The 25,428-nt window shown below is 40.5% G+C and overlaps 1 protein-coding gene across 8 annotated transcripts in view; it reads right to left on the reverse strand.

Moving 5' to 3' along the window:
* grin2aa (glutamate receptor, ionotropic, N-methyl D-aspartate 2A, a) overlaps positions 1–25,428 on the reverse strand; it is a 242,703-nt gene that overhangs the window by 60,233 nt on the left and 157,042 nt on the right. For all 8 annotated transcript variants that reach the window (XR_011347558.1, XM_069906920.1, XM_069906918.1 and 5 more), the window contains 3 exons: positions 9,897–10,102; positions 5,004–5,172; positions 4,675–4,828 (listed from right to left, as the gene is read on the reverse strand). Coding sequence is in view for 7 of the 8 variants with exons in the window: in XM_069906920.1 (XP_069763021.1) it covers positions 4,675–4,828; positions 5,004–5,172; positions 9,897–10,102 (529 nt within the window). In the remaining variant the exon portion in view is untranslated. The remainder of the gene's footprint in view (positions 1–4,674; positions 4,829–5,003; positions 5,173–9,896; positions 10,103–25,428) is intronic.

Below are 25,428 nucleotides of genomic sequence, written 5' to 3' on the forward strand. Positions count from 1 at the left end.
GATAGCAAGCTCAGCAATATCTCACAAGATCACAAGATCTAGGAGCATAAGTAGGCCTATCGGGTCTGTTCTGCCATTCTAATCATGAGCTGATCCATCCTCCCACTTAACTCCACTCCCTGTATTTCTCCCCATAACCCTTGATGCCCTGACTAATCAAATACCTGCCAATCTCTGCCTTAAATGCACCCAATGACCTTGCTTCCACACCCATCCATGGCAACGTTCCACAGATTCACTCTAAAGAAATATTTCCACATCTCTGTTTTAAATTGATGCCTTTTCATCCTGAAGATCCTGAAGTGATGCCCTTGCAACATAACTTACTAAGAATAAAATGAACGTGATTATGAGTATTTAATTAAAAGGATAAATAGATTACAACATGCAATCAAGTGAATGATCACATTAAATTATATTTAAAGGTTGTTTTCTTGGAACAAGGAGAAATACGACTTAGATTGCTGTAGACCAGTGGTTTTCAGCCTTTTATTCATACCACCTTAATACATCCCTCACTAACCACAGAGCACCGATGGGTCCACTCACATACAACACTAAGTAATCCCTCACTAACCGCAGAGCACCAATGGCATCCTATGCCACAGGTACTCTGTAGTTAGTAAGGGATTACTTAAGGTGGTATAGGAGTGGAAAATATAAAGTTTGAGAACTACTGCTGTCGACACAAGAGGCAGATTCATGGACAAAAATGTCAAACTTGGTACACCATTGACCTGTGGGAGGATGGAACAGATAAAGCTGTATCAGCAGATAGATTCTGAAGCAAGTAATCTCAATGAGTGGCATAACATCAGAAACCCTGGTAAATTTCTTCAGATGTGTGGTGGAAATTGTGCTGACTGGCTGCATCTCAGTCTGGTATGGGAACACCAATACCCCTGAGCGAAAAGCCCTCCAGGACATCACAGGTAGAGCCCTCCCCATCATCAAGAACATCTACAGGGAACGGTGTTGTCAGAGAGCAGCAGCGATCATCCAGGATCCACTCCACCCAGCACACACGCTCTGTTCTTACTGCTGCCATCAGGAAAGAGGTATTGGTACCACGAGACTCGCAGCACCAGGTTCAGGAACAGCTGCTCCCCCTTCACCATCAGACTCCCCAACAACAAACTCCTTCAGGGACTCATTTAAGGACTCTTGCATTTTATTGATTTTTTTTCTCTCTGGATTGCACAGTTTGTTTACTGTGTACTTTGATTCAGTTTATTTTTGCACTGCCAATAAGTGGTAATTCTGCATCGCCCACAGGATTATATGTGTTGTCATGTACGTCATGTACGTACTCTGACAATAAATCTGAAATCTGAATGTGGAAGCAATAAAAGTAGGAATTTTCTCTCTGTGTCCAGTTAACAATGAATAATAATGGAGAACTAAAGATGGGACCAAAGGTGTTGCATCCAGTTGGATATGAAGTCAGAGAGCTTCGCCAAACAATTGCATCCACCAATCAAGAAAAGGATGAATTTCTCAAAACCTTTGGGAAATATTGCAACTTTCCATACAAGGAGATGGTGAACAGATTGGTTTTATAGGTAGTATCAGGCAAATAGGGAGAGATTTGATAAGTTGCTGGTTGCAAGCTGTAACTTCAGAGGTCTTGAGGATTCATTGATCTGTGAAATTGGAGATGTGGGATTGAGAGAGCATCTGCTGAAGCCCAGAACTGGCACAGTGTGCCAAATCCAAATCTTCGCGATAACAAAAGACAGATGTGATAAATGGGTAGCAGACAACAAATTCTTTTCACATAGTCAAACAGAAGCTGAGAAAGAAAGAACAATGACAGTGCAAAGTTTGAAAATACTTCAGTGACAGAACAAAGAGCAGATTGAGAAGCTTAAGGAGAGGAATGCTGCAATAAACAGGATGACTCGATTTCCTATGAAACATCTGAGAGAGAGCATGATAAAATCCAAGTCAGAATTCAGAACCTGGGGAACTATCCTCTGCTGAGGATGGATTGTTTCCATTTCTAATAGCAGGGCATGCCCTTCGTTTGGCAAAGCACACTACCTTTTCACCTTTTAACAGCACATTTTGACCCATTTGACCAAATGATCTCTTCAACCCATCTCCCATGGCAACCTGGCTATGCTTTATGGACTATTGCAGTTATTCCACAAGTCTTGTTTGTTCCTCCACTATCTTCTCTGCAACTTAAAACTACTTTTTAAATCTATCTTCCCAAGTTCTGATAAAGGGGCGCTGACATGAAACAATTTTTCTTTCCTGCAGCGCTTCGTGAACTGCTAAGTATTTCTAGGATTTTTTGTTTTGATTTTGAACCCCAGAAAGAGAAGATGAGGGCAAGTTCTCAATACCAATCTTTGCCATTATGGAAGCGGAAGGGAAAATTGTACAGTTCCAGGTAGGCAGTGACACAACATGTGATATCATACCAAAGGTGTCTGCAAGGAACCTTGAAGAGAATGTAAAGTCACATGACTGTAATGTCATTGGGCAAATGCAGCTGAAAACAAAATGTGCAGAGTATGGAAAGAAATACAATGTCAAGTTTGTGGAGGCAAGTAGATTGTACAGATGGACAACTCGATGAGAAAACAGGCAAGTTGCACACTCGACAGGAAGCAACTGCTGAATGAACTTTCAACTATTTTGAAGGAAAGCTGGAGAGAAAGCTCCACCTCAAACTGGATGAGGGTGAGCAGCCAAAAGTAAATCCAAGTTGTGTTCCTGTAGCTGTCAAACAGAACCGGAAACTGAACTTGAAAAGCTGTGCATTATAGCTGATCATCACAGCAGAAGACACTTCAATCCAATGGTATGTCTAGATCAAGTCAGAAAAAATGAGAACCTCTCTAGATCACATGATGTGCACAAGGTACTGAGGAAGGAACTCATTATTTTTAAATTAAATCAATCGATATTCTGTTGTATTTGAGGTTGGGGATTGTAAAGACTGTATTTTGGCATTGGGAGTATGTTCCTTACAAGATCTTTTGGGAAATATCAGTGGCCAATCGTGATTTTTGGGATCAGCGCTGCTCTTGAAGGGTTTCCTCAAAGGGTAAATAAAGCAATTGAGGGATTAAGTTAATTCCAAACGGTGTTCTGCAATTAGAGAAGGACAAACTGTTGCAGAGGCAGTGATAACAGAGAAGAAAGGGTTTAAGAGAACAGGTACAGAGAGAGGCGCTTGTGGTGCATCTTGGCATACTATGGATTTCTTCAGGTTGATCTCATGGATATCACTGAGGGCCCAAACTAGATTCAACAAAGCTGAAAGCAATGAAAAAAAAAATCCTGACAGACATGGTTGGGATCCAATGATCATTTGATTTATCAACCACTTAAGCAAATGTGTGTCCTGACTAATTGAAGTTTAGAACTACCTGACACAACTGACAAGAAACAATGTTGAATAATGGTGGAACATCTATGAACAAGCTGTTGAGCAATTAAAGTGATGGTGTCATAACAGCAGATGCTACTCTTTTTCATTTGTCAGGAATGATCCGACTCTCAGCTGAAGGTCTTGGAGCACCAATCATGCAAGATAGCCAGCTGATAGTGTCCACAAGTGGACCGCTCACAAATGCCGAGACACACACTGTGTGAATGTGGGAGGAATTATATGCAGTAGGTTTAAGATGTTCAAAGAAATCCCCACATAATCTCACCTCAGACGACCATGTTTGAATTGAGTTCAGCAGATTGCTTTTGAGAGGTGACAGAGTACCAACAATATGAGGATACAAATGCTCAATCACATTGGAAGAAAATATAGGTTTGAGCAGATGAATGAATAGCAAGGATTGAAAGCAAAATGTGATGAATACTGGTTTGAAATGTATGGAAGAAAGAGGAGCCTGTGGTATATATAAGCTTTGGGTGAAGATGCAGAGTATTTCTTCATGGTGGAGGCAAAAACCTATGTGGTGATTGTCAACATTTTCCATCTTCCTGATAATGGACTTCCTGCAATTCATCTACATCTTTAATCATCTTCACAAAATGAATGATTAATATTACTGATAAAGCAATAGGAGGCAATTACCCAAAATTTGCTGCCAATAAATTTGCAAAGATTGCACCTACATGATCTCAACATTCTCTACATGGAAGATAGGGAATGCCATAAAGACAGTCAAGTAACTTCTGGCAAAGGCTAAAGCAGTGGTTCTCAACCTTTTTCTTTCCACTCACATACAACTTTAAGTGTTCCCTATGCCATCACTGCTCTGTGATTAGTAAGGGATTGCTTAAGGTGGTATGAGGGTGGAAAGAAAAAGTTTGAAAACCCCTGTTTTAATCGTACCTGATTGACTCGTTATGGCCACAGTTTCATGACTCCAAAGGAAATGGACCAATGACAATTTTTCTCAAGCAAAAGATTTCAGTAACAATTGGGTCTAGAGCAGTGATTCTCAACCTTCCCTTCCCACTCACACACCACCTTAAGCAATCCCTTACTAATAGAGCACTGATGGCATAGGGATTACTTAAAGTGGGATATGGGTAGAAAGAGAAAGGTTGAGAACCTCTGGTCTAATATAAGATTAAAACGTGAACTCTGGATTGTCCTAAATGCTGAAGCCTCAACATATGTGAGGAAATATTACAGGAAGAATGATCAAATAGACAACTAGAACAATATAGGTCGTATATCTCAAAACAGTTTACCTAAGAATGCAGAGGGGGAAACCGTGCCATTGCTCCGAGACACCATAACACTGATTCCTGTTTCCACAAAGGGAACTGAGAAATCCACAACTTCAGATCTCTCTTCATTGATAGTCAGCGAGCCAACAGCCATCTCTGCTCGTTGATACATCACCTGGAAGCAGTGGAGACAAAGAAAAGGATGAAAAGGGTTAAAACATACAGCCTGCGCAGCTCTCATTTGTTTCTAGGGATGGGCTCTGGGTTGGGGAAGGCTTTTATCTGCCGACAGATGTTAAACCTAAAACTATACAACATTTTGCCACTATTTATTACCTAAAGCAACTTACATCACCAACCATTCCATTCCATACACCGTTAATTTTTTTGCCATGCTTCCCATTTGACACCAGGTACAGGTCATATGTGAACTTCACAGTCTTTGCAAGTTTCTTCAGAATATCAATGCAAAATCCTTTGCAGCATTTCTTCACGAAGAGTCCTTTGTCAGTAGAATTGCTGTCAAAGGAAGAAAGCAGTGAGGTAATAATAGCAAATAAAGATCTGTTACAGGATCAAGGAATCTGTCCTTTTGTCTAAAAAAAAATGAATCAATATAGTCACCATATTATGAAGGTCCTGTTCGTGTTCTAATTAAATTTCAGGTTAATTACCCTGGGCTTGAACTGTGGAAATGCACAAATGCAACAGCAATGCTCACCTCTGCTAATTTAATGCAGAGGCAGTCAGTAAGTTAAATAAAACATGTAAATTACCAGTGGCAATTCTTTTAATACATGGTGAGCTACATTTCCAAATGATAAAACTAATCCGAGACTTCTCTTTGTGACTTCTTGTGTGAAATAAATCTTTCAGCACATTTGTGAAGTAAAGATCAACAATATAATCAATATAACCGGGTAAGAAACCTGCATAGGAGAAGGCCACTCCGATATAAAACCTACGACCCAAGGACCTCGCTGCCACGTCCCAGCTTGCTTGGCCACGGCACACGAACCATGGGTGTAAAGGGTGGGGCCAGTACTGCGCGCACTGCACTCCACCTAAAAGCTCCTTTGCGCAGGCCCGAGGACAGGTCCACGTCCTCCCCCTCCACGTCCTCCCCCTCCACGTCCTCCCCCTCCACGTCCTCCCCCTCCACGTCCTCCCCCTCCACGTCCTCCCCCTCCACGTCCTCCCCCTCAAAAGAAGGCAAAGGAGGAAAAACCCAACACCCAACCCCAACCAACCAATTTTCCCTTGCAACCGCTGCAATCGTGTCTGCCTGTCCCGCATCGGACTGGTCAGCCACAAACGAGCCTGCAGCTGACGTGGACTTTTTTACCCCCTCCATAAATCTTCGTCCGCGAAGCCAAGCCAAAGAATCCTGCAGGCCCCTTAACGATCAATATTCATCAATGGCCAGGAGTAAACTTTTCTATAATTTGCACCTATTTACCATTTCTCATCTGCTAAAAGGTTCCTGAAATATGGTCTCCAGTGAAAGATCTACTTTCTGTCAAACAGAAAGTCACCGTCTTCCTAAGATTCAGAGTCTGTGTATTGATGATTGCATCTTACCATAACTTCAATTTCAATTTTTACCTCTTCTCTGGTCTTCACATGGTCCATCTCATATTCTTCCTTTCTACTACTATTCAGTTCTGGGGATATTTGACTTTGGTGATCTTTTGCAAGGGAAATATATAAATAGATCAAGCTTGATAGTTCTTAATAAAGCCATTAATAGGCTTGAGTTTCTAAATAACATCAATTATGCTGGCCACACTTCCTCCCAACTTGTAGCCTGAAAGTACATAATTCCATTGCCCCAGGCCTACTTTCATGGTCATGTCTGTTCTGGTAATCCCACCATTTATTACCCATTTACCTGGGATGCCAATTCTTTTACAATATATCTGATATCCCTTTCTTTGACTTCAGCTGAGAATTCTCCTCCACCGTAACTGACAAGGCTCCCGATCATGTCCGTTCCATTTCTCACACTTCTGCTCCTATTCCTCTCCCGCAGAACCTTCCACTTCAACAGCCTCCGTGTAGAGACCAACCTCTGCCATTTTTTAACAGCTCCAGTCTATTGCAAACAGATATTTCTTTCCCTCCATCTTTCATCGTTCCAATAGGGTCATTCAATTCACAACACTAGTCTCCTTCCCTTTCGATGGAGACGTGGGTGATACGAATCTTAATGACCATCTTCCAAAGCCTCAAATGCTCTCTTGAAAGAGCAATTTGTTTGTACACTTTTCAATTTAATTCTTTAAAAAAAACCAACCTATTGGGAGGATAATAGACAATGATAACATTTCCATCAAATATTGCCCCTGAAAAGGTGGATTGGAACCACATAACTGGGAAAAATGGTCAAAGTCCTTCCCTGAGGACATTAGCAAATCACTCTAATTTAGTCTCTAATATTTGGTTCCTTTGGTCCTTCATCATTCTCACTGCCCATGGGAAGAAGCTGCTTCGCAGCCTGGTGGTGTTACCTCTGATACTCCAGTATCTTTTTCCCGATGGGAGTCGTTGGAAGATGCTGTGTGCGGGGTGACAGAGATCCTCAAGGGTCCTATCGCCCCGCACCATCTTCAGACAACAATCCCAGAGATCACGTCTTACGATCCTGTGGATTCACCTCTGACCCAATTCCGGCCAGCAATTGTACCGCACTGTGATGCAGCTGGCCAGGATGCGCTCAATAGAGCTCCTGTAGAAGGTGATGGTGGCTGATAGCCTTGCCTACTTCAGTTTTCTCAGGAAGTGCAGTTGCTGTTGCGTCTTCCTGACAAGTGAGAAAAAGTGTGTCCATGATAGATCACTTGTTAAGTGAACTCCAAGGAACTTGGTGCTCTCTACTCTTTCCATTTCCGAGTTATTGGAGGATGGTTGTTCCTGGTCCTCCTGGATTCCACAATCAACTCCTTCATCTTGTCCTCAATGAGACTCAGGTTGCTATTCTCACACCACATAAGATTTTTCACCTCTTCTCTGTATTGTGACTCATCACTGGTGCTGATGAAGCCAACTATCGTTGTCTCATCTGCAAGCTTGATGACTCTGTTGGAGCTGAATCTGGCAAAGGAGTCAAACAAGGAGCAGACCAACAGAGATGAGTGACCACTTTTAAGAAAGCTGTTTACTTTAATAGCATAATTCTAGTTCCAATTGCCTGTCAATTTAACTCCACAATTTGCCTTCAGCCACCTTATCCTGTTTCTTTGAAGCTTGAGGAATATCTCCTGATGATTACAGCCTTTGAGACTCAGCAATGAATTCAACATTTCAGACCGGAACTTAGCTTATTTCAATCCAGTGTTCCCATTTATATCCAGCCCTGAATCCATCTTTTGCTTTACTTATCCCTCTACCCCAATATATCAAGATTTTATTAGAAATTTAAGTCCATAAATGGGCTTAATTAAGACTAATCAAGTTTCACCTTTTTCTATTTTCATTTTGGAGTATATAAGCAAATCAATGCTTGTTGTCCACAAACAACATTTTCCCTCAAGGCTTTGTAGAAATGCACAATATTAATCACAGAGTCATAAATAGATCCACTTGGGACTAGTGCTTATGATAGATTGTCGTTCTGTGATCTAAGTTATCAAACTGGCAATTCAGGCGAGTTATAATTAGGCATGATATTCTTTTAAAATCGAGCATTAAACTGAGCTGAATGGGGCATTTGATTTTATGAGCAAATTAACTGATATATAACACTATAAAATTCAGCTCATTCTTCACTTGAGGAATGCGTCAATGGTCAGAGTGGCATGGAAAATATATCACAGAAACAGGGCATTCAAGCATTTTTCCTAATATTCATCCTTTTATTCTATCGCCATAATCTTCTATACCCTTCCACCGCCACCAACTTATCTAGAATTCTCCAAATACAGGCACAAAAGGCTTTGTGAGCTAAGGGTAAGAGTGGGAATATAACATTGAGAGAGAGAATGACTGTACTGAATGGCAGAGTTGGTTCAAATATCGGACTAGCCTGTTCCTGGTCCTACCTTTCTTTGTTCAAATATTCCCATTTGCTCAAGTATTCTATTTTATTACCACTCTCTAGTTTTATATCCTACGTGCTCAGAAACACCTTTTTGTGTCCATTGACAGAATATGGGCAAATTTACTGATAAATACTCGCATATAATGCAACTGCTTGGATGAGGTCACAGTACATAGAACAAGGTGCAGTATGAATCAGTGGAGCACAATGTGGTGTTTGCTGTTGACTGAGGGCATCAGCATGAATAAAGTCTGATAAAGTCCTGTGCCACAAATGACCCCACATCACTGAGAGGTGTGGGACAATCAATGAGGCAGAGATTACAGTCTCCGGCTCGAATATCAAAAAGCTGCCACAATGCTCAAACAATCGACAAAAAGGCTAAATAGTGAAAGAATGTAACGTACAGGGATGGAAACGTATCAATAGGCGTGAAAGGTTTTCTTTTACAAGTAATTTATTTTCAATAAAATTTATTTTTGGAAAAAAAGGTTTAAAATATTCTGAGCACTGAAAACTGAGGCTCACAGGTCCAATATGCAAGGCACAGATATCACATAGAGACCCTTTAATTGAGGTCTCATTGGGAATCCCAGCATGACACGATCCTGACTCTTTTCTAACTTTTCAACAATGACCAGGAACATTTCACCAAATAGCTCCAATGTCTGCCAGTAAGGGAGAAGACAAATAATGCAAGAATATTGATGTCAGATACAAGGGCTGATTCTGGGGGGGGGGGGGGGGGGGAAACAAATTAGAATCATAAAGGTAAACTTCACACAGAAATAACTGGGACAACTTCCCAATAGCTACAATCACCATGTGTGATCAAACTCAAGTGAAATGCCCAATTCATAACTGAGAAATGGGCACTTTGTTGACTAGAATGGTTTTAAGCAACAAAAACCTGTCAATAATGAAAATGTAAAATATGCTGAACAAAAAGAGGAATAAATTTATTGGATTTGCTGCATATGGGCACTTTTGAAATGCTTAAACCTGCTTTGGGATATGCCAATGGTTTAACTACAAGTACACGCTTCCCATTTTATTTGATGTGAAGCATTAAAAATATTAGTTATTGATTTTAAAAATGTCAAGTTTGAAGTTTCAGTAAAAACCACCATGGGAAAAGCAACCTGCTCTCATCTTGCTGGAATAGCCAATGGGAAAAATTAAAATGAACATTGATTATACTCACAAAGCCTTGATATTTTTTCTGCATGGAACATTGCTTCTTGCACAAGTTCCAGTTAATTTATCCACATCTTCCACAATAACAAAAGGGGTTTCCTCTAATGTTACCACACTGAGGTGGCTGTCATCTGCCTCATCATCCGCATAGGAATTAAATCTTGGCCACACTGGATATTTCAGGGCCAAGCTACGGTTTTCCCATCGCCCAACCTGTAAAAGGAAAATATCAAAATCATTCATGTGTTGACTAAGCTTGCCCAACAAAAGGCAAATTCTGGCTACTGACATTTGCATTTAGATAGTGCCTTTAGCGCAATAATATGACCTGCACTGCTGCACAGAAGGAACATCAAGCACAATTTTCCCAAAGGAACGAACAGTACATGGAAGTAAAAGCCTCAGAAAACTTATGGGAGAAAAGGAAATGTGAGACACAAGATGTCTAAACCACCCTGATGTGAAGCCCAGCATTTACAACAATTAGCCCAGGCCCTCAGGAAAACTTTTTTGGGATTTCATGATAACCTCACTTTGCAATGCCTCATTAAATTTGGCTGGAAGAAGGCTTCACCAGGGGGCATTCATTTGCAATGCACAATTGTGCCTTTAGTATAATGAAAGAAGGACTCAGCTGGCCTCTCTCCTGAGGATGACATTAATATTGAATGTTGAGAAATCTTCATAGCTATGTCTCACCAACAAATTTTCTGATCCCTTATTTGCTTCCACAGACTTAAAGCATGTATCCAACCAATGAACTAAAGAATGGAAGAGATTACATTCATATAACTAATCACTCCAGTTCCAGTTCCCATGCTCCCTTTCAATTTACCTAGCTCCCAGTTCCTGCAGAATCTTTAAACTTTACAGGTTCCCTGGAAAATTTATTAAAATATCCTGGATCATCTAAATAGAGTGAATTGATTGTGTGTTAGAATACTAATGGGGGGGGGGGGGGGGAAACACAAGAGTCTATCTGACCAGGACTACCAAGGTCCTGAGAATGCTGGAGTTTGGAATTTTATTATGGATGGCTCTTCCATGCCAACATTGGAACGTGGAAATCCAGAAATTGTCAGCTGCTCTTTGCTTGTGTTTTCCCAAATGTGTTCAAACATTGACATCCTGATGGACCTGGCAGTGTATTTCATTATTTCACTACCCATTCTACATTTTCAGCAAAGTCTCAAGCCAAGGGTATCATGTGCAGTCACAGTGCACACCTACAAACAGCAGTACTGACGGGGGCATCCAGTGAGATTAAGTCTACAGGTCACATCTGGAAAGGGAGTGGACAGGTAAAGAAAAGTGTCCTAAGCATATCTAAACATTTTTGAGGATCATCCCCAAGTGTCGCTTACAGTGATATATAATGAATAAAATCTGCCATCTGATTGGTCGCCTTAAATGATAATCCAGACACAGAACTGTCTTTTTGTGGAGATTGCAATACTTATTGTAATACTCTTGGCCAGCCAACATCAGGGCAATGGATTCCTGCTGACACAATTCAATAACGATGGATGAAAAGAAGGTGGAAAAACTGTGTAAAAGATTTATACAACAAAGGTCCCTGCAATAGGCAATCTCTTAGTAGCAAAAAAAAGTAAATATTCTCCTCATCAAAAGATACAGTGATAGAGATTTTAAAAAGGAAAAAGAAGTGACCTACTTTGCATCAATTGTCATTGCAGCATATTCCATGATAAATGCAATGAAAGAGAAAACATGGCCTAGAACTCCTTCTGCACCATGAAAAGACAAATTAATTCAACCGTGCACAGGAGGTTCATTAAGGTTTGTTAAAAGCTTGATGGTGTTGTTATTTAATCCATCAAGACAAGGTGTTGCATAGATCAGGCCCTCTGCATTCAAACAGGATAAAATCATGGATACAGACCATGCTCATGGCAACGTTGGTGAAGGGGGAACCCAAAAACAGGTGTGTATTGTGACCACAGGGGTTGAGTCAACTTGGTGGGGTCAGGACAAAATTGGCAACAGAGGAGTCTGTTTGGTCCAACTTGCAATTGGTGGAGGAGACTAATGCCAAGTGTTGAGTTCTTAATCAGGGCAAGATCAATCAAAACATTGGCATGAGGAATCAAGTCACACAAATGGCAGTAGGGGTAGTAGAGCGGGCAAAATCATAAACAAGGGAAGGACACATAATCAGGATGGAGAAGAGGGGTAAAGGCTGGATTTCTAGTTGGGGAGTCTCATTACTAGTAGGGGTGGAGATCCCATGTGGGTGAGAGAGCTTGAGAGACCACCTTCTTAAGGATTTTTTAGTATTGATTCAGTGAATCTCACTTTTATTTTGAAGATCTGCTTCTGCTCGAGTGCCCAGGACAACCATGTATTTGTGTGACCACTGAAGAAAGAATCTTAGGAAAAATTGAGGATTTTATCTACCTCACTGCAAGTTCTCAATTTTCCTTGGCAACCAGTCTTCTGTTGAAATTGTACCATGTTTTTCATTTAAACAGTATAGGATGCAATAGCTTTCTGAGCCATATATTGCACGTCATGAATGCAAGACAGAGGATTTTTTGCCGCCATTAAGATACTTTTGAAGTGTTTTTGCTACATTCATGTCAGAAACATGGCAGTCAACAACATTGTACCCAGGAAGGGAGACTGAGAGATTATCAGTTTTCAGGGATCTTGTATGCAGGGGAAATATTGACCAGAACAATAGGGGTAATATTCCTTTTCTTCTTTGAACAGTGCTCTAGGATCTTTTGAATCCACTCAAAGTCGGTATATTGTGAGAAAAGTATCAGTCAATGTACCAGCTGCCTGAGTTCAAGCTACTTTGATTTCCTCTCTCATTCTCCTGTTCAACATGAACAAGGTTAACATTTTCATTTGTGCAACATTTACAACACACCATTACTCCAAATTATGTCAGACACCAGGAGTTGTGCTGACACCCACTGCTCCAGCTCCATCCACACCCCAGAGTCACAGCCTCTTATTAAACACCCACGCTGATGGGGAAAATTACCAGCTGGGATTGTAACCAGCCATCAATTTCTGATTCTGTCAGTTTTGATGGCCTCTCTTGGGCAGATTGTTTCAAACGTCCATTTCTCTGCAAAATATTTACCTGATTAAGCCATTTACCTTCTCTGTTCTATATCATCTCTTTATTTCTACTGCGGGCATTGTAAGTGGCATTTCAGGTTGTTGTTCTAAATTTCTGAAATCACTTGAATCTAAGGTGTCTGATGGAAAGTATATTATGGCTCCTACTGTTCCTTTCTTTGTGCCATAATATCTTTCCATAGTAACCTAACGAGTGCACAATATGGGTGTTCACATACAAGAGGACTCTTCTGCGGCCAGCACAAAAACAGAATTCTCTCAATTTTAATAAATAAGTCTCTTTAACCTTCCCTGCCACAGGTTTGGTCATCTTTTTCTTTCTTTTCCACAGTTAGTCATAGATAAGATTCCACTAATGGCTCTCACAAATCTCTTTAACTAGAACTGCAGCCTTTTCAACCGCTCTGGCTTCAAATACCTTTTCCTCAAATTCCAGATCCAATTTTGCAACTTCGAATTCAGTCTCAGTTTCTGACAGTTTATTTTGAAGCCTTTTATTAGATTCTCTTTCTGCGTTCAATTCTTTTGATAGGAAAGCAATTCTCTCATTATCTTCTGAGAAGTTACGAACTTGATCTGGAGTTAAAAGATCATGTGACACATTGGTACTTCTGCTTTCATCCCTGCTGTAGTAAAGTGTTTGAATTTCTTCATCTTGCTTCTTTCATGGTTGAAATGCAATATCTTTCTTTCTGCATCATTATTAGCTGGGCCTTCTTGATTGTTTTCTGCTGTCAGTTGTCTTATGTTATTAACCAATGACTTGTTCTCTTTCAAAAGAAGAATATCCTCCTCCAACCTTTTACTTCTTGATGAAGCTGAATCTCTTTCCTCAATAATTGTATAAATTTGTTCAGCAGTTATTTTCTTCCACTCTCTGGCTTTTCTGTTTTTCTGATTATCCAATATTTCTGAGTCCCTTTTCAACACTTTTTTCTCCGAAGGCAGTTGCACCACTTTTGCAGTCATTTGTTTTAATTCTGCCTTAGATTCAGTTACTACATAGGGAATAATCACCAGCAGTATTTGGGGCATCTTCTAATCTGATTTACGTCTATTGTTGATGAAAATAATTCCTCAGAATTGGTTTAGATGCCTTTGATTGATATTCACATTGATCTGTTTTAATAAGAAAGACAACTTCTGAAGAAAAGAACAGTATTTTGCTGTTCCCACAACTCATCAAGTTCCACAACCGAAATCCTGTTGACACTTGTCACTGACAGCTCCTGAGTATTATTTCCTCGTAAAGTTCCATTAATTGTCCAACCAAGCATGGTTTTAACAGCACAAGGCCCATTTCCCACATTGCTGCCTTCAAATTCAGTCGTTATCTTCTGCAATGGTTTGTAATGTCTCCACTCCCATCAAGCGAAGATGCCTTTTCTTCTTTTGCCAACTTCTTTTAACACCACTCCGTCGCTTCAGTTCTACTCTGAGATTGGCAACATTCGTGTCTTCAATACGTTGCTCTTCAAGAGCAACGCCGTCGGTGGCTGCAGCCATTTTACTCGTCTTGTTCCACCATTTGTCCAGCTCGAGTACCAAGCATGCACCACAAAAGCCAAATCAACAGTCCCTAATGGCCTAGTGGCAGCAAATCCAAACTATGTTCAAAACCTGCCACAAATACAGAAAAGAAGTCCACAGACGTAAACCTACCGCTGCTGTTAATAAGCAAGTTTCCTCACAGCATCCATCTATAATATCACTGACTTTCAAGAAATGGCTCCACCAACATGTCTATAGGATACTCTGCTATAAGATTAGAAGCTCTGGATCCCTCTGTGGCTGATACTCAGACTGATGGATGCGGATTACAGACTGCCACAAGCTCAAGGCATTTCAAAGATGGCCACCGTATTATTTTCAATATCACTCCATAACAAAGAAAGAAAATTTTCTATTTTCTATCCTTCTATTTCCCATTCCAACAACAATATTTACTGTTGACTAAATATAGCGACTTCGATCAATAGTTGGTTGGGGGCTAAGTGAGGCATTTGTCTATGACAGGTTTATTGAATGAATCAATAATGAAGCCCAAATTAGTTTTCTTAAATGTTCTTTATTAACAAACACAAAAGGGCTAAAGTCTGTAGTAACGTTCAACATCAATAGCAAAAACTGCTGTAGAAGAAAGTAACGTTCTAGCGAAATACTATTTAATCATAACATGTAATGCATAACGTTCTAAGGTCTGTGTAACATTCTAACATTCGCGTAATGTTTGAATGTCCGTGAAATGTTCTAATATCTGTGTAATGATGAACAGAAATTATTGAGATCTAACTCAACCTCCTAGGATAGCCCCAACTGATGAATCAGACTAATGAACCAACTTTTCAACACGCGCAAACCCCCGCGCATGTTCATTGCAGAATGTGCTGGCCCTGGCTCCAACTGCTTGCTGCCAGGGTTGACCCAAGTGCGCATGTATCAATCCAGTCCATAACGCCTGTGTACTGGCAGACATGCCTGCCTTGGCTGAAGCTGCCGCCACTGGGGCTGAGACAACCACACATGCGTGGACATGGGAAGAGACCCACAGATCCCAGGACACTGCCGAAACCCGCAGCCAAACCACAGGCAAGAAATGAGCCTTTGGCTCTTACAATCCATATCGATTTACTGCCCAAGTAATTGAGGTGGAGAATGGCATGAAGAATGCAAAGGGCTTTTGACATCATTCAATCTGAAAAGACAGAAATGAATACAGAATTTATATAACGTGAACCCTAACTTAAATTCAGGGCAGAATTTCAACCAAAGCACATGGCAATTTTCCATTTCTTGCAAACCCGAATGCGTCCTCATTGAAGTAGATTTTCTGCTGTCCCCAAAATCAATTTTCTTTTGCCCTGGGCCATCGTGTTTGTTCTTGTGTCCAATGAGTATGATTCCTCGCACGTCAGCAGCATCTTCAGGTTTTCTTACAGTCTCTTCAACCCTCATCCCTTCCTTACCCTGGATTCATGAGCCTTCAGAACTGTCAGTTTGTTCAGGACCATTCAATCTTTATAAATGCCACGCAGTAGGACCAAGAATTAATTGAAAAACATCTAAATAGTGTTGACATATTTTCTCACATTTGAAGTGTTCAGAAGTATATTTGCAGTCTAAAATAAATTAGAATACTCAAATTATCTTAAATAACATTAAAAAAAACCTTTCCTCCAGCAACTACTGTATTTACTCCATTTTCTGCAGCTTAATCTCAGTGGGGAATTCGACAGAAGGTCATGCTGTCCTATTGGACTCATGATAAATCCAACAGAGCAACACAAGACAGATGCAGTCAGCTTCAGCTGATACCAGCTTTGGGAACCAGCATTTACACTGGATGACTACACAGGATACTTGACAAGTATCACTCTCGAGAACACTTATTTTTACAATTTTAAACTTACATACTTTTACCTATTATTTTATACTTATTTATTTTAATTTTTTAAGTTATTTTCCTCTTTTTTTTGCTGGTTGCTTGAGGCTGCCAGTTGCTTGAATTCCAGGGATTTTATGGATAGTAGACTTAAAATGGCTGACCAGACCAAACACACCAAAACCTGGTCAAGTAGCCGCTCATTAAATATTTTAGACCATTCAATTTGTTGCCTAATTATACAATGGCTTGCTCATTAAAATCTAAGAGGAAGCAAATTACAATTGACAGCGATTTAGTTCAATTCCATCCTTAGTTGTACATAATGATTCAAATGTGAAATTAGATTTATCTTACTTCCTGAAGTTTTCTAAATAATTACTTTCCCTTTCCCCTTCTTTCCTACTCTTTTCCCTCTTTATTGCAGGTGTTCCTATCACACCACATTGAGGTGATTTCTGTCTAAACCACCTCATGTCAAAACCATGAAATGTTCAGTTCTCTCCCAAGTAATTTAGATAAAGTTTTAAAAAAAGACATCATCCTTGAGGCAGTTTTGAGATACGCTTAATCTTGTCAACAGTTCCTGACGCAAATATTTTAAATGAAATTCTAATGTACAAATCATTTAATGTAGGGGTTTAACGAGGAACAGTGGTGAAGTATTCCACCTACGCACTCACATACAAAAATCACATTGGTTACAATTTTGTGGCATACGAGTGTTACTGCCCCTGACAATAACTTAAACGACACAGGTATTTCGTTCTCTTGGCATTGTATGAGTGACTGCAACAATGCTATGTTCTCTGAATGGCATTTGTCCAGTTTATAGGAGAGCACAAAAGTGATAAAATAAACACATTGCCGAGTATAATTATAATCACTGAGCTTTTTTCTCAGAGCGTACACCAAATGAGACAGTTAGACTCATTCATCTGCCCACATATGTTAGGATTCAGCTTAAATCAGAAAAGAAAAACTGGCACAGCAGTATCTGGCAGTTACGCACTGAGGCAAAAAATATTTTAAAATGCACTGCATTTCCAAGCAGCTTGTAGTGGTTTGTTTGACTTGGCTCAGTGGCAGCATTCTCACTGGAGTTTGAAGTTGCAGGTTCAAATTACACTCCAGAGTAGGAGAGTATAATTTCGGTTGCAGCTTTATTATATTTCAGCGGCAGGGCCCACATGGTCAAAGGTGCTGTCTTTTTAATGAAATGTAGTCTGAGATTCCATCTTCCCAGCTACATGGAAATGAAGAGATCTTGGTTACCTTGTCCAAAGTTGTTATTCTTGAAATGACACCAGGACAGATTATGTGGTCATCTATGTCATTTTTATTCATAGAACTTTGCTGAGCATTATTGGCTGTGGAGCACTTTGGTTGTATTGAGGCCTTCTATATAGTTCCTTCGCAATCCAGGGATTATTAATTTAGCCAATGCAATAAATGCTGCATATATATGGACAGTCCATGTTCTTTTTTTGCGAATGTAAGAGTGAAGGAGTAGTGGTGAGAAATTATTCAGTGATTCCAAGGGGAAGTCTCCTTAATTGTGATTGTAAATTTACTGCTTTAAATTGACTGGTCTCCCATGCCACACGTCATTCTTTTATGGTTGTTCACCGAGATCGCTGAAAGTGTGCAACATTCTGAAAGTCGTTCCTCTTTCAGAAAGTGAGACCATCTCGAGACTATTCAAGAGCAAATACTGAAATATCAGAATCACTGAGGTGGAAAATAAAGAGGTCATGTGCTTCACTTGGTCAGCATCGTACTTTCTGTCAACCTATCGTACAGATCCATGCACTTCAGCTGCCCAAGTTGGTCTGAAGATTCCCCAAGTGGTGATATTTATATTGATTTCCTGATGCAATATTAAAGTATGAAATCAGTACCACTTCTGCTGCCACGACAGTCCATTTACAATTAGATTTGACTTTCTGCTGCCATATCAATGAACATCAGCAGCAATAAAAAGCCCAGGCATTCAAGACTTGTTCCAATTTGTGTTTGATTTGCCACTCAGTTCTAATTCAAATTATGCTTGGGTCTGACGATGTCAGCGAATGGGCTTCTCAAATTAACAGGGTAATGGAAGAGACAAAGATCCAACAGATGGTCAGTATAGATAAATGTCAAATGAATCAACTTGCTGTTTGTCACAATCAAGATTAAGTGTTTACTCTCTACATTCTACTGGCAAAGAACCTGCTAAGCATAACATACACTGCATAATATCTGCTCCAAGTTATTGCATGAAACAGGCAAGCTACAATGAGAGGTACTGTTTGCAGTTTAATAGTCCATTAATATATAGCACAGTACACCCAAGTTCTACTATGCTCCCCATGCCTTTATTGATAATATCAATTTATATTTGATCAGTATTCATCAAATATGATTTTTATATGATTTATTATTTTCATCAACCATTGAATAAGTCCAGTATTGCTGTAACAACATTTGCCGCTGATGTAAACCTGAAGAAGACCGCAGAGCCCACCTCACTGACAAAAGACAAAGGAGGAAAAACCCAACCCCAACCAACCAACCAATTTTCCCTTGCAACCGCTGCAACCGTGCCTGCCTGTCCCGCATCGGACTTGTCAGTCACCAACGAGCCTGCAGCAGACGTGGACATTTACCCCCTCCATAAATCTTCGTCCGCGAAGCCAAGCCAAAGAAGAAGAAATCTGGGATAGGGTTGTCTGGTGTCCCACATATACAGGACATGTATTTAATGATTTTTGTCCTGTGTCAACTTTATCAGGATGCTTTAAATGTCCTGTATTAAGATTTTTTTTAATAAATTGCAAAATTCAACACTTTAGAGGCTACACAATTTGGAATTTTCAATCATTTAATTTGTACTACTTGAATTTTACATTAAAACTAAAACATTAAATAACTCCACTATTTCATAGAAGAAAGTCACCCAGAGACAGCAAGTATTTGCGACAAGTAATGAACTCGTTTGAAACCGCAGCCAACAAATGCACACGTGACATGTTTCAATGAAACGTATACATGTGCATTTGTAGGCCGCCGCCACCAGCCAGCCTGTTAGTTATGTGTTTGTAGCTGTTAGTGACGCATCAGTGAAATAACCAGGCTTGATTTTTTTTTCCCAATTCTTTTGCTGGTAAACTAGCAAAATATTTTTCATTTGTGTTTTGTAATTTAACCCCAACATGGCAAAATGAAGGTGTAAATTTTGTGATGCATTGTCTGAAGAATAGACATTTATTAAACAAGGGGAAAGTTGTTTTGAAGCTCTTTGTGGAATACTCAATTGTTCATTCAATATCGAAAATAGTGGAAGTCGGATATAAAGCAGCACCTACAAACAACGAAGCATAAGAGATGGATGCTTTCTTCAACTACAAAAGAACAGACAAAATAACAAATGTCTCGATTAAGATAAATACAGAAGAAGAAGAGAAAATAATTAAAGGTATGTAATTTAAATAATTTAAATAATTGGATAAGAAATATTTTGTTAACAGGGTCTCACCCATGCAAAGTTAACCTGATTAAATTTTTAATTTAATCTAGATGACTGTGATTCCAACATATTTTAGTACAAGTTTTTCCCATGTATTAATATTACTTTATCTCAATGTAAGTATGTGTATGCATATTAGAAATAATTTGAATTTAAATTTGAACAGGCTGTCCTGTATTTCTATTTGGAGAATCAGAATCAGGATTCATTGTCACGAACAAGTCATGAAATTCGGTGTTTGGCGGCAGCGTCGTAGAGCAAACTTAGATATTATAACCATCTTACGGCATTACTATAAAAAATAAAATAATAACAGAGCACGAAAAGTAAGCCGGTGTCTTTGGTTCACTGATTATTCAGGAATCTGATGGCAGCGGGGAAGAAGCTGTCCTTGTGTTGCTGAGTGCTCGTCTTTAGGCTCCTGTACCCTTTCCCCTATGGTAGCAGAGTGAAGAGGGCATGGCCTGGGAGGTGGAGGGTCTTTGAGGATAGAAGCTGATTTTATTTTTTAAGACACCGCCTCACGTAGATGTTCTTGATGGACTGAAATCTGGTACCTCTGATGTGGCAGGCTGAATTAACAACCCTCTGGAGCTTGTTCTTGTCCTGAGAGTTGGCACCTGCATACAGGCAGTGATGCAACCAGCCAGAATGCTCTCCACGGTACACCTGTAGAATTTTACAAGAGTCTTCGGTGACCTACCGAACCACTTCAGAAACCTCAAAAAGTATAGCCGCTGGCGAGCCTTCTTTGTGATTACATCAACGTGGAATCTCCAGAACAGATCATCAGAGATGTTGAAGTTCTTGATCCTCTCCACTACTGAGCCCTCAATGAGGACTGGGTCGTGTTCTCCTAATTTCCTCCTGAAGTCCACAATCATCTCCTTGGTTTTGTTAAGGTGTGTGCAAGGTTGTTGGTGTGACATCACACAATGAGCTGATCTACCTCCCTCCTGTACACTTCCTCATTGCCGTTTGTGATTCTGCCAACAACTGTAGTGTCATCGGCAAACTTGTAGATAGCATTGAAATTGTGCCTGGCCGCACAGACATGGGTATATAACGAATAGAGGAGTGGGCTAAACACACATCCTTAGAGTGCACCTGTGTTGATGATCATTGAGGAGGAGATGTTTTTTCCAATTCATACTGACTGTGATTTTCCAATGAGAAAGTCAAGATCCAGTTGCAGAGGGGAGTACAGAGGCCTAGAGCTTGTAGCTTCTTGACCAGTGCTGAGGGAATAATGGTATTGAAAGCCAAGCTGTGGTCTATGAAGAGCAGCCGTATGTATGAATTTATATTTTTGAGGTGGAAACAATAACCTGGAAGAGCAGAGAGTGGTAACCCTAACCTGGAAGAGCAGAGAGTGAAGACTTCAGTCCTAATGCTGGTGGCTCTGTACAGGTGATAAACAGTCATTTAGAGGAGCTGATGGTGTTTGTAAACCAAATCCTGCAACCGCGTGCCCAAAATGGCAGTGCCTGTGCTCAGCAGTACCCACAAAGGGTTACAGACTCTGGGAATCAGCAGACCAGTGGAGGGGACCAGAAATGGGAAGGACACTCCCTTTGAGAAGAATAAGCAGAGGAGATGACCCTACAGGATGGAGACCATGGCAGCCAACCAGCAAGGTGCTCAGTGGCTGAGGAACACACATTGTCTGTGAGCGAACTGTGGTCAGAGGACCCACACGAGCTGCGATCTGCTGGAGACTGGCTTATGAGAACCAAGGTATTAGAGTCGGGATTCAAGAGAATGCTGAGGGCAAGAAGGGCTTCCAAAGGGCCTCAGGCGCTGAAAGGCTTCCAATCATATGAGCTTTGGATCTGGAGCTCGGGCTTCTGATGGTTCAAAGAGGAGTCTGTGTGGCTGCAGAAGCTGCAGGAGCATTGGAGGCAAATCCACAGACATTCTGTGACTCTGAAGAGAATCTCCTTTGCTTCTGTCTCTCGTACTCTAAGGGTTGTCGGACGACACTAATGACGACTCTGTCTTATGGCTGAAAGAAGCCATGTTCTGTGCTTACATGAAAATAATGGAATCTTGAATCTTGAACCAGAGGAACTTGATATTGGTAAAGCTGATTGTTCAAGATTCACTCTAATATAAAAAGTACAGTAATTAAAAGTAAATACGACATGACTAGTGTAATGGTTAGCGCAATGTTTTTACAGTGGCAGCCATTGGGACGAGGGTTCGAATCTGGTGCTGACTGCATGAAGTTTGTATGTTCTCCCCGTGTCTGCATGCGTTTCTTCGAGGTGGTCTGGTTTCCTTCCACCCTTCAAAACATACCGGGGATTGTAGGTCAATTGGGTGTAATTGTGCAGCACAGGCTTGTGGGCCAAAAGGGCCTGTTATCATGCTGTATGTCTACATTAAAGTTTTTAATTTAAAAAATTAAATTCTATACTCGTATTCACTGCTCTGTCTTGCCTAAAATAATTTGGCTGCCTGGCCTAAAACTACAATGAAGTTAAAAGGGAAAAAAAACATTCAAATTTGGGGGAGTAAGGCTCTGAAGGAGTTTGGTTTTACAAGAACGGTACACCAACAGTTGATCAAAGCTATTAAAACAAATCCAAATGCAGCCTGCCTCATGAGTGAGAATGGGTTGAACTGCCCAGATCCCTGACCAAGGGATTTGGTCCACTGAACAAACATTTGCAGGCTTCTTGGCTAAACACTGTAATAAGCTCCTAACTACATAACCCAAGAAGGAATAAATATTATGAGCATATTTGCCTAAAACGAGAAATACATCATTCAAGATGTGGGACAGCACTGCCCTGACCATTTAGGTTTTGCAGCTGGACCTGCCATGTTACATATTCTCTTTCAGATATTATGGAACTGGTAAAGCAAAATGCGCTGAGATGGATGGAATCTGTGGGTGAGATGGCAAAAAGTTTGGCCTGAGAGATGGAAGAGCAATTGGGAGCCACGGTTAGTGACCCAGGATCAAATCCGGTACTATTTTATAAGGGGTTTGCACATACTCTTTGTGTCTGCGTAGCTCGTGGGCCAGAAGGAGCTGTTACTGTGCAGTATGTCTATTTTTTTCAAATTAAAACAGATGATCAGGGATTATGCAGAGTGAGCCTCGACTGGGAAAATCAGGAAGATGGAGGTTGGAGTATCCATATGATCAAAGACCGGGAGTAGGACAACCAACTGTTCCTTAGTCTAAGAGAGTGAAACACGAAAGTCTGCTGATGTTGTGATTGTAGTAAAAATGCACAGAAATGCTGGAAGAACTCAGCCAGTTTCACAGCGTCTGTAGGTAAAGAAACAACATTTCTTGTTTGAGCCCTTCTTCAAGGAAAAAGCAAAGAATAGGAAGGTGTCAGAATAAAGACTGAAGAATAGTGGGGGGAGGAGTCCAGACATTAAAAGGTGTTAATTGGATATGATAAGAGAAGAGGTGAGAATTGATTTTGACTCTGTGAAAGGAGTCAAAAGAAAAAGGGAAGAGAGACTGAGAAAGACAGAGCTGGAGGAAGACAACAGGGGAAGAAGGGGGTTGGATTTAATGGAAACCAGGGAAGTCGATGTTAATGCCATCCAGTTGGAGGGTGCCCAGATGGAAGATGAGTTTTCCTTCTTTCATCAAAAAAAGTTTCCTCTCACAAAATTGGTTTTCAATGCTCTATTTTTCTGACCCAAGTCCTAAGCCAGCAAGGACTCTGCCAAGATTTTGTAATGAGCAATGAGAACTGAACATTATCAAATGAAAATTAAACAAACTTGCCTTGAAGTAAGTCTCCCAGTAGGACAGGGAAACAGCTGGAGAATCCTGCACAAGAACAAGCCCGTTACACAGCCAAAAGGTCTGTCCAAGGCAACCTTGTTGCAACAGACGCAAACGTCCATAGCCATGATAGCCTGTCAACTCAAGGTGCCACTCAGCTGGGTGCTACTGTTGTTGGAGAAATGAAGAGGGGAAAGGGAGTAAGGGGCGGGGGGGGGGGAGGGCAGAAGGAGAAGCAGGGTTGCAAACATTGGAAATTTAATGCAGGATACCCATCTTCCCAAATAATTTTCCTATCTCAGGATCCAAACTGAGAAAAGACCCCCAGGCTGACCCCCAAGCTAAATGGTCCTCAGGCAACCTACACACCCCAGTGACGTTTGAATTAATTGAAAAGAATTACTTTGAATGAGATCTAGAATCCTTCCTGACCTACACAAAAAATACTGCCTATCCCTATGCCTGCTCACAACCTGTCCCTTAAACTTGGAGTGCAACTTTGGCAACCCCAGATGGGTGACTGAGAAATCAGGACCAGCAAAGATTATCTACCTCTGGTAGATAATGCCAAGAAGGTTAACTTAGCTTCAATCTACCTTCTGCAATGAGACATGCAACTTGTTAATGATCATACAAGGATCTGGAGATGCAGTGCCACCTAGATCAATCACATGGTTCATCCCATGCCATTTCATTGGCGTTTCTATTTATTTTCACTGTAATCTTCGAGCAAAATAAAATAAGTTTTGGAGCTATTAAGAAGATGCCCTTCATAATCCATACATCTGCAAGCCTCAAGGCCTCTCAGAGTCATGCACCTGCTCATTCATGAGTGGCTCAGGGAGAAGGTTTAAATTAGATCCATATCGCAGGCTTAGCCAGATGCTGCGAGACCAGCTCTACCCTTGCCTGGCAGGCACCCTTGGAGGCCAGGGCTTGGCAAGATGCCTTGACAGATTTTCTGATTCTAAATGAGATGTCTAACGCAAGAAGGGGAAGATCTCTGTGGACAACTTGGCCATCATCTGTCACTCGGTGGTGCCTCTCGGGCACACAACTTATTAGTTTCTGTAAAATACAGTCCTTGAATAGCAAAAATAAAGAAAAAAATCCTCCAAGTTATTTGCAAATGAATTAATAATCGATGACTCCAAAGTGGCTCCAGTCCATGTCCCACATGGAATATCCTTGACATCAGAGAAGATTATCAATCTGTGTACTGCTTGTAACCATCTGCATTTGACTTCTATTTTTTTCTGATACTGAGGTAGTGTTTTAAGGCTGTTGCTATGAGACATTCCAATAGCAATCCCCACACAGCAACAACCAGACCAATCCTATACTGATTCCCATTATGTTTTTTAGTGGTAGTTTCCATTTCTTCGGCACCCTTTCAAATACCATTTAAAACTCCTAATACACCACACCAACTCGGTTACTCTTAACTATTCTGCTGGTTACAAACTTAAAACATTCTAACAGATTTGCCAAGAAAATTTCCCTCTCATACATCCATGTTATTTTGTTCAATCCTATTGTTATTTACCTCATTCCCTGTTACAACTTTCTTGATATAAAGTCTTCTCCCTCCTATAAATGTCAAACTAACCATTCTATTTGTCTCCTTTTCTTGAGTAGGGTGGTACCTTTGAATATTTTATTTTCATCTTTAAGTATATTTAAAAATTAAACACCAAGAAAACCCCACTTCCCTGCCTTTTCTATGTAAACCTATTAAACAAAGATAAAGAGGACAAGGAAAAACCCCATTGTCA

Source organism: Narcine bancroftii, chromosome 12 (assembly GCF_036971445.1).
Source record: "Narcine bancroftii isolate sNarBan1 chromosome 12, sNarBan1.hap1, whole genome shotgun sequence".
Taxonomy (NCBI): Eukaryota; Metazoa; Chordata; class Chondrichthyes; order Torpediniformes; family Narcinidae; genus Narcine; species Narcine bancroftii.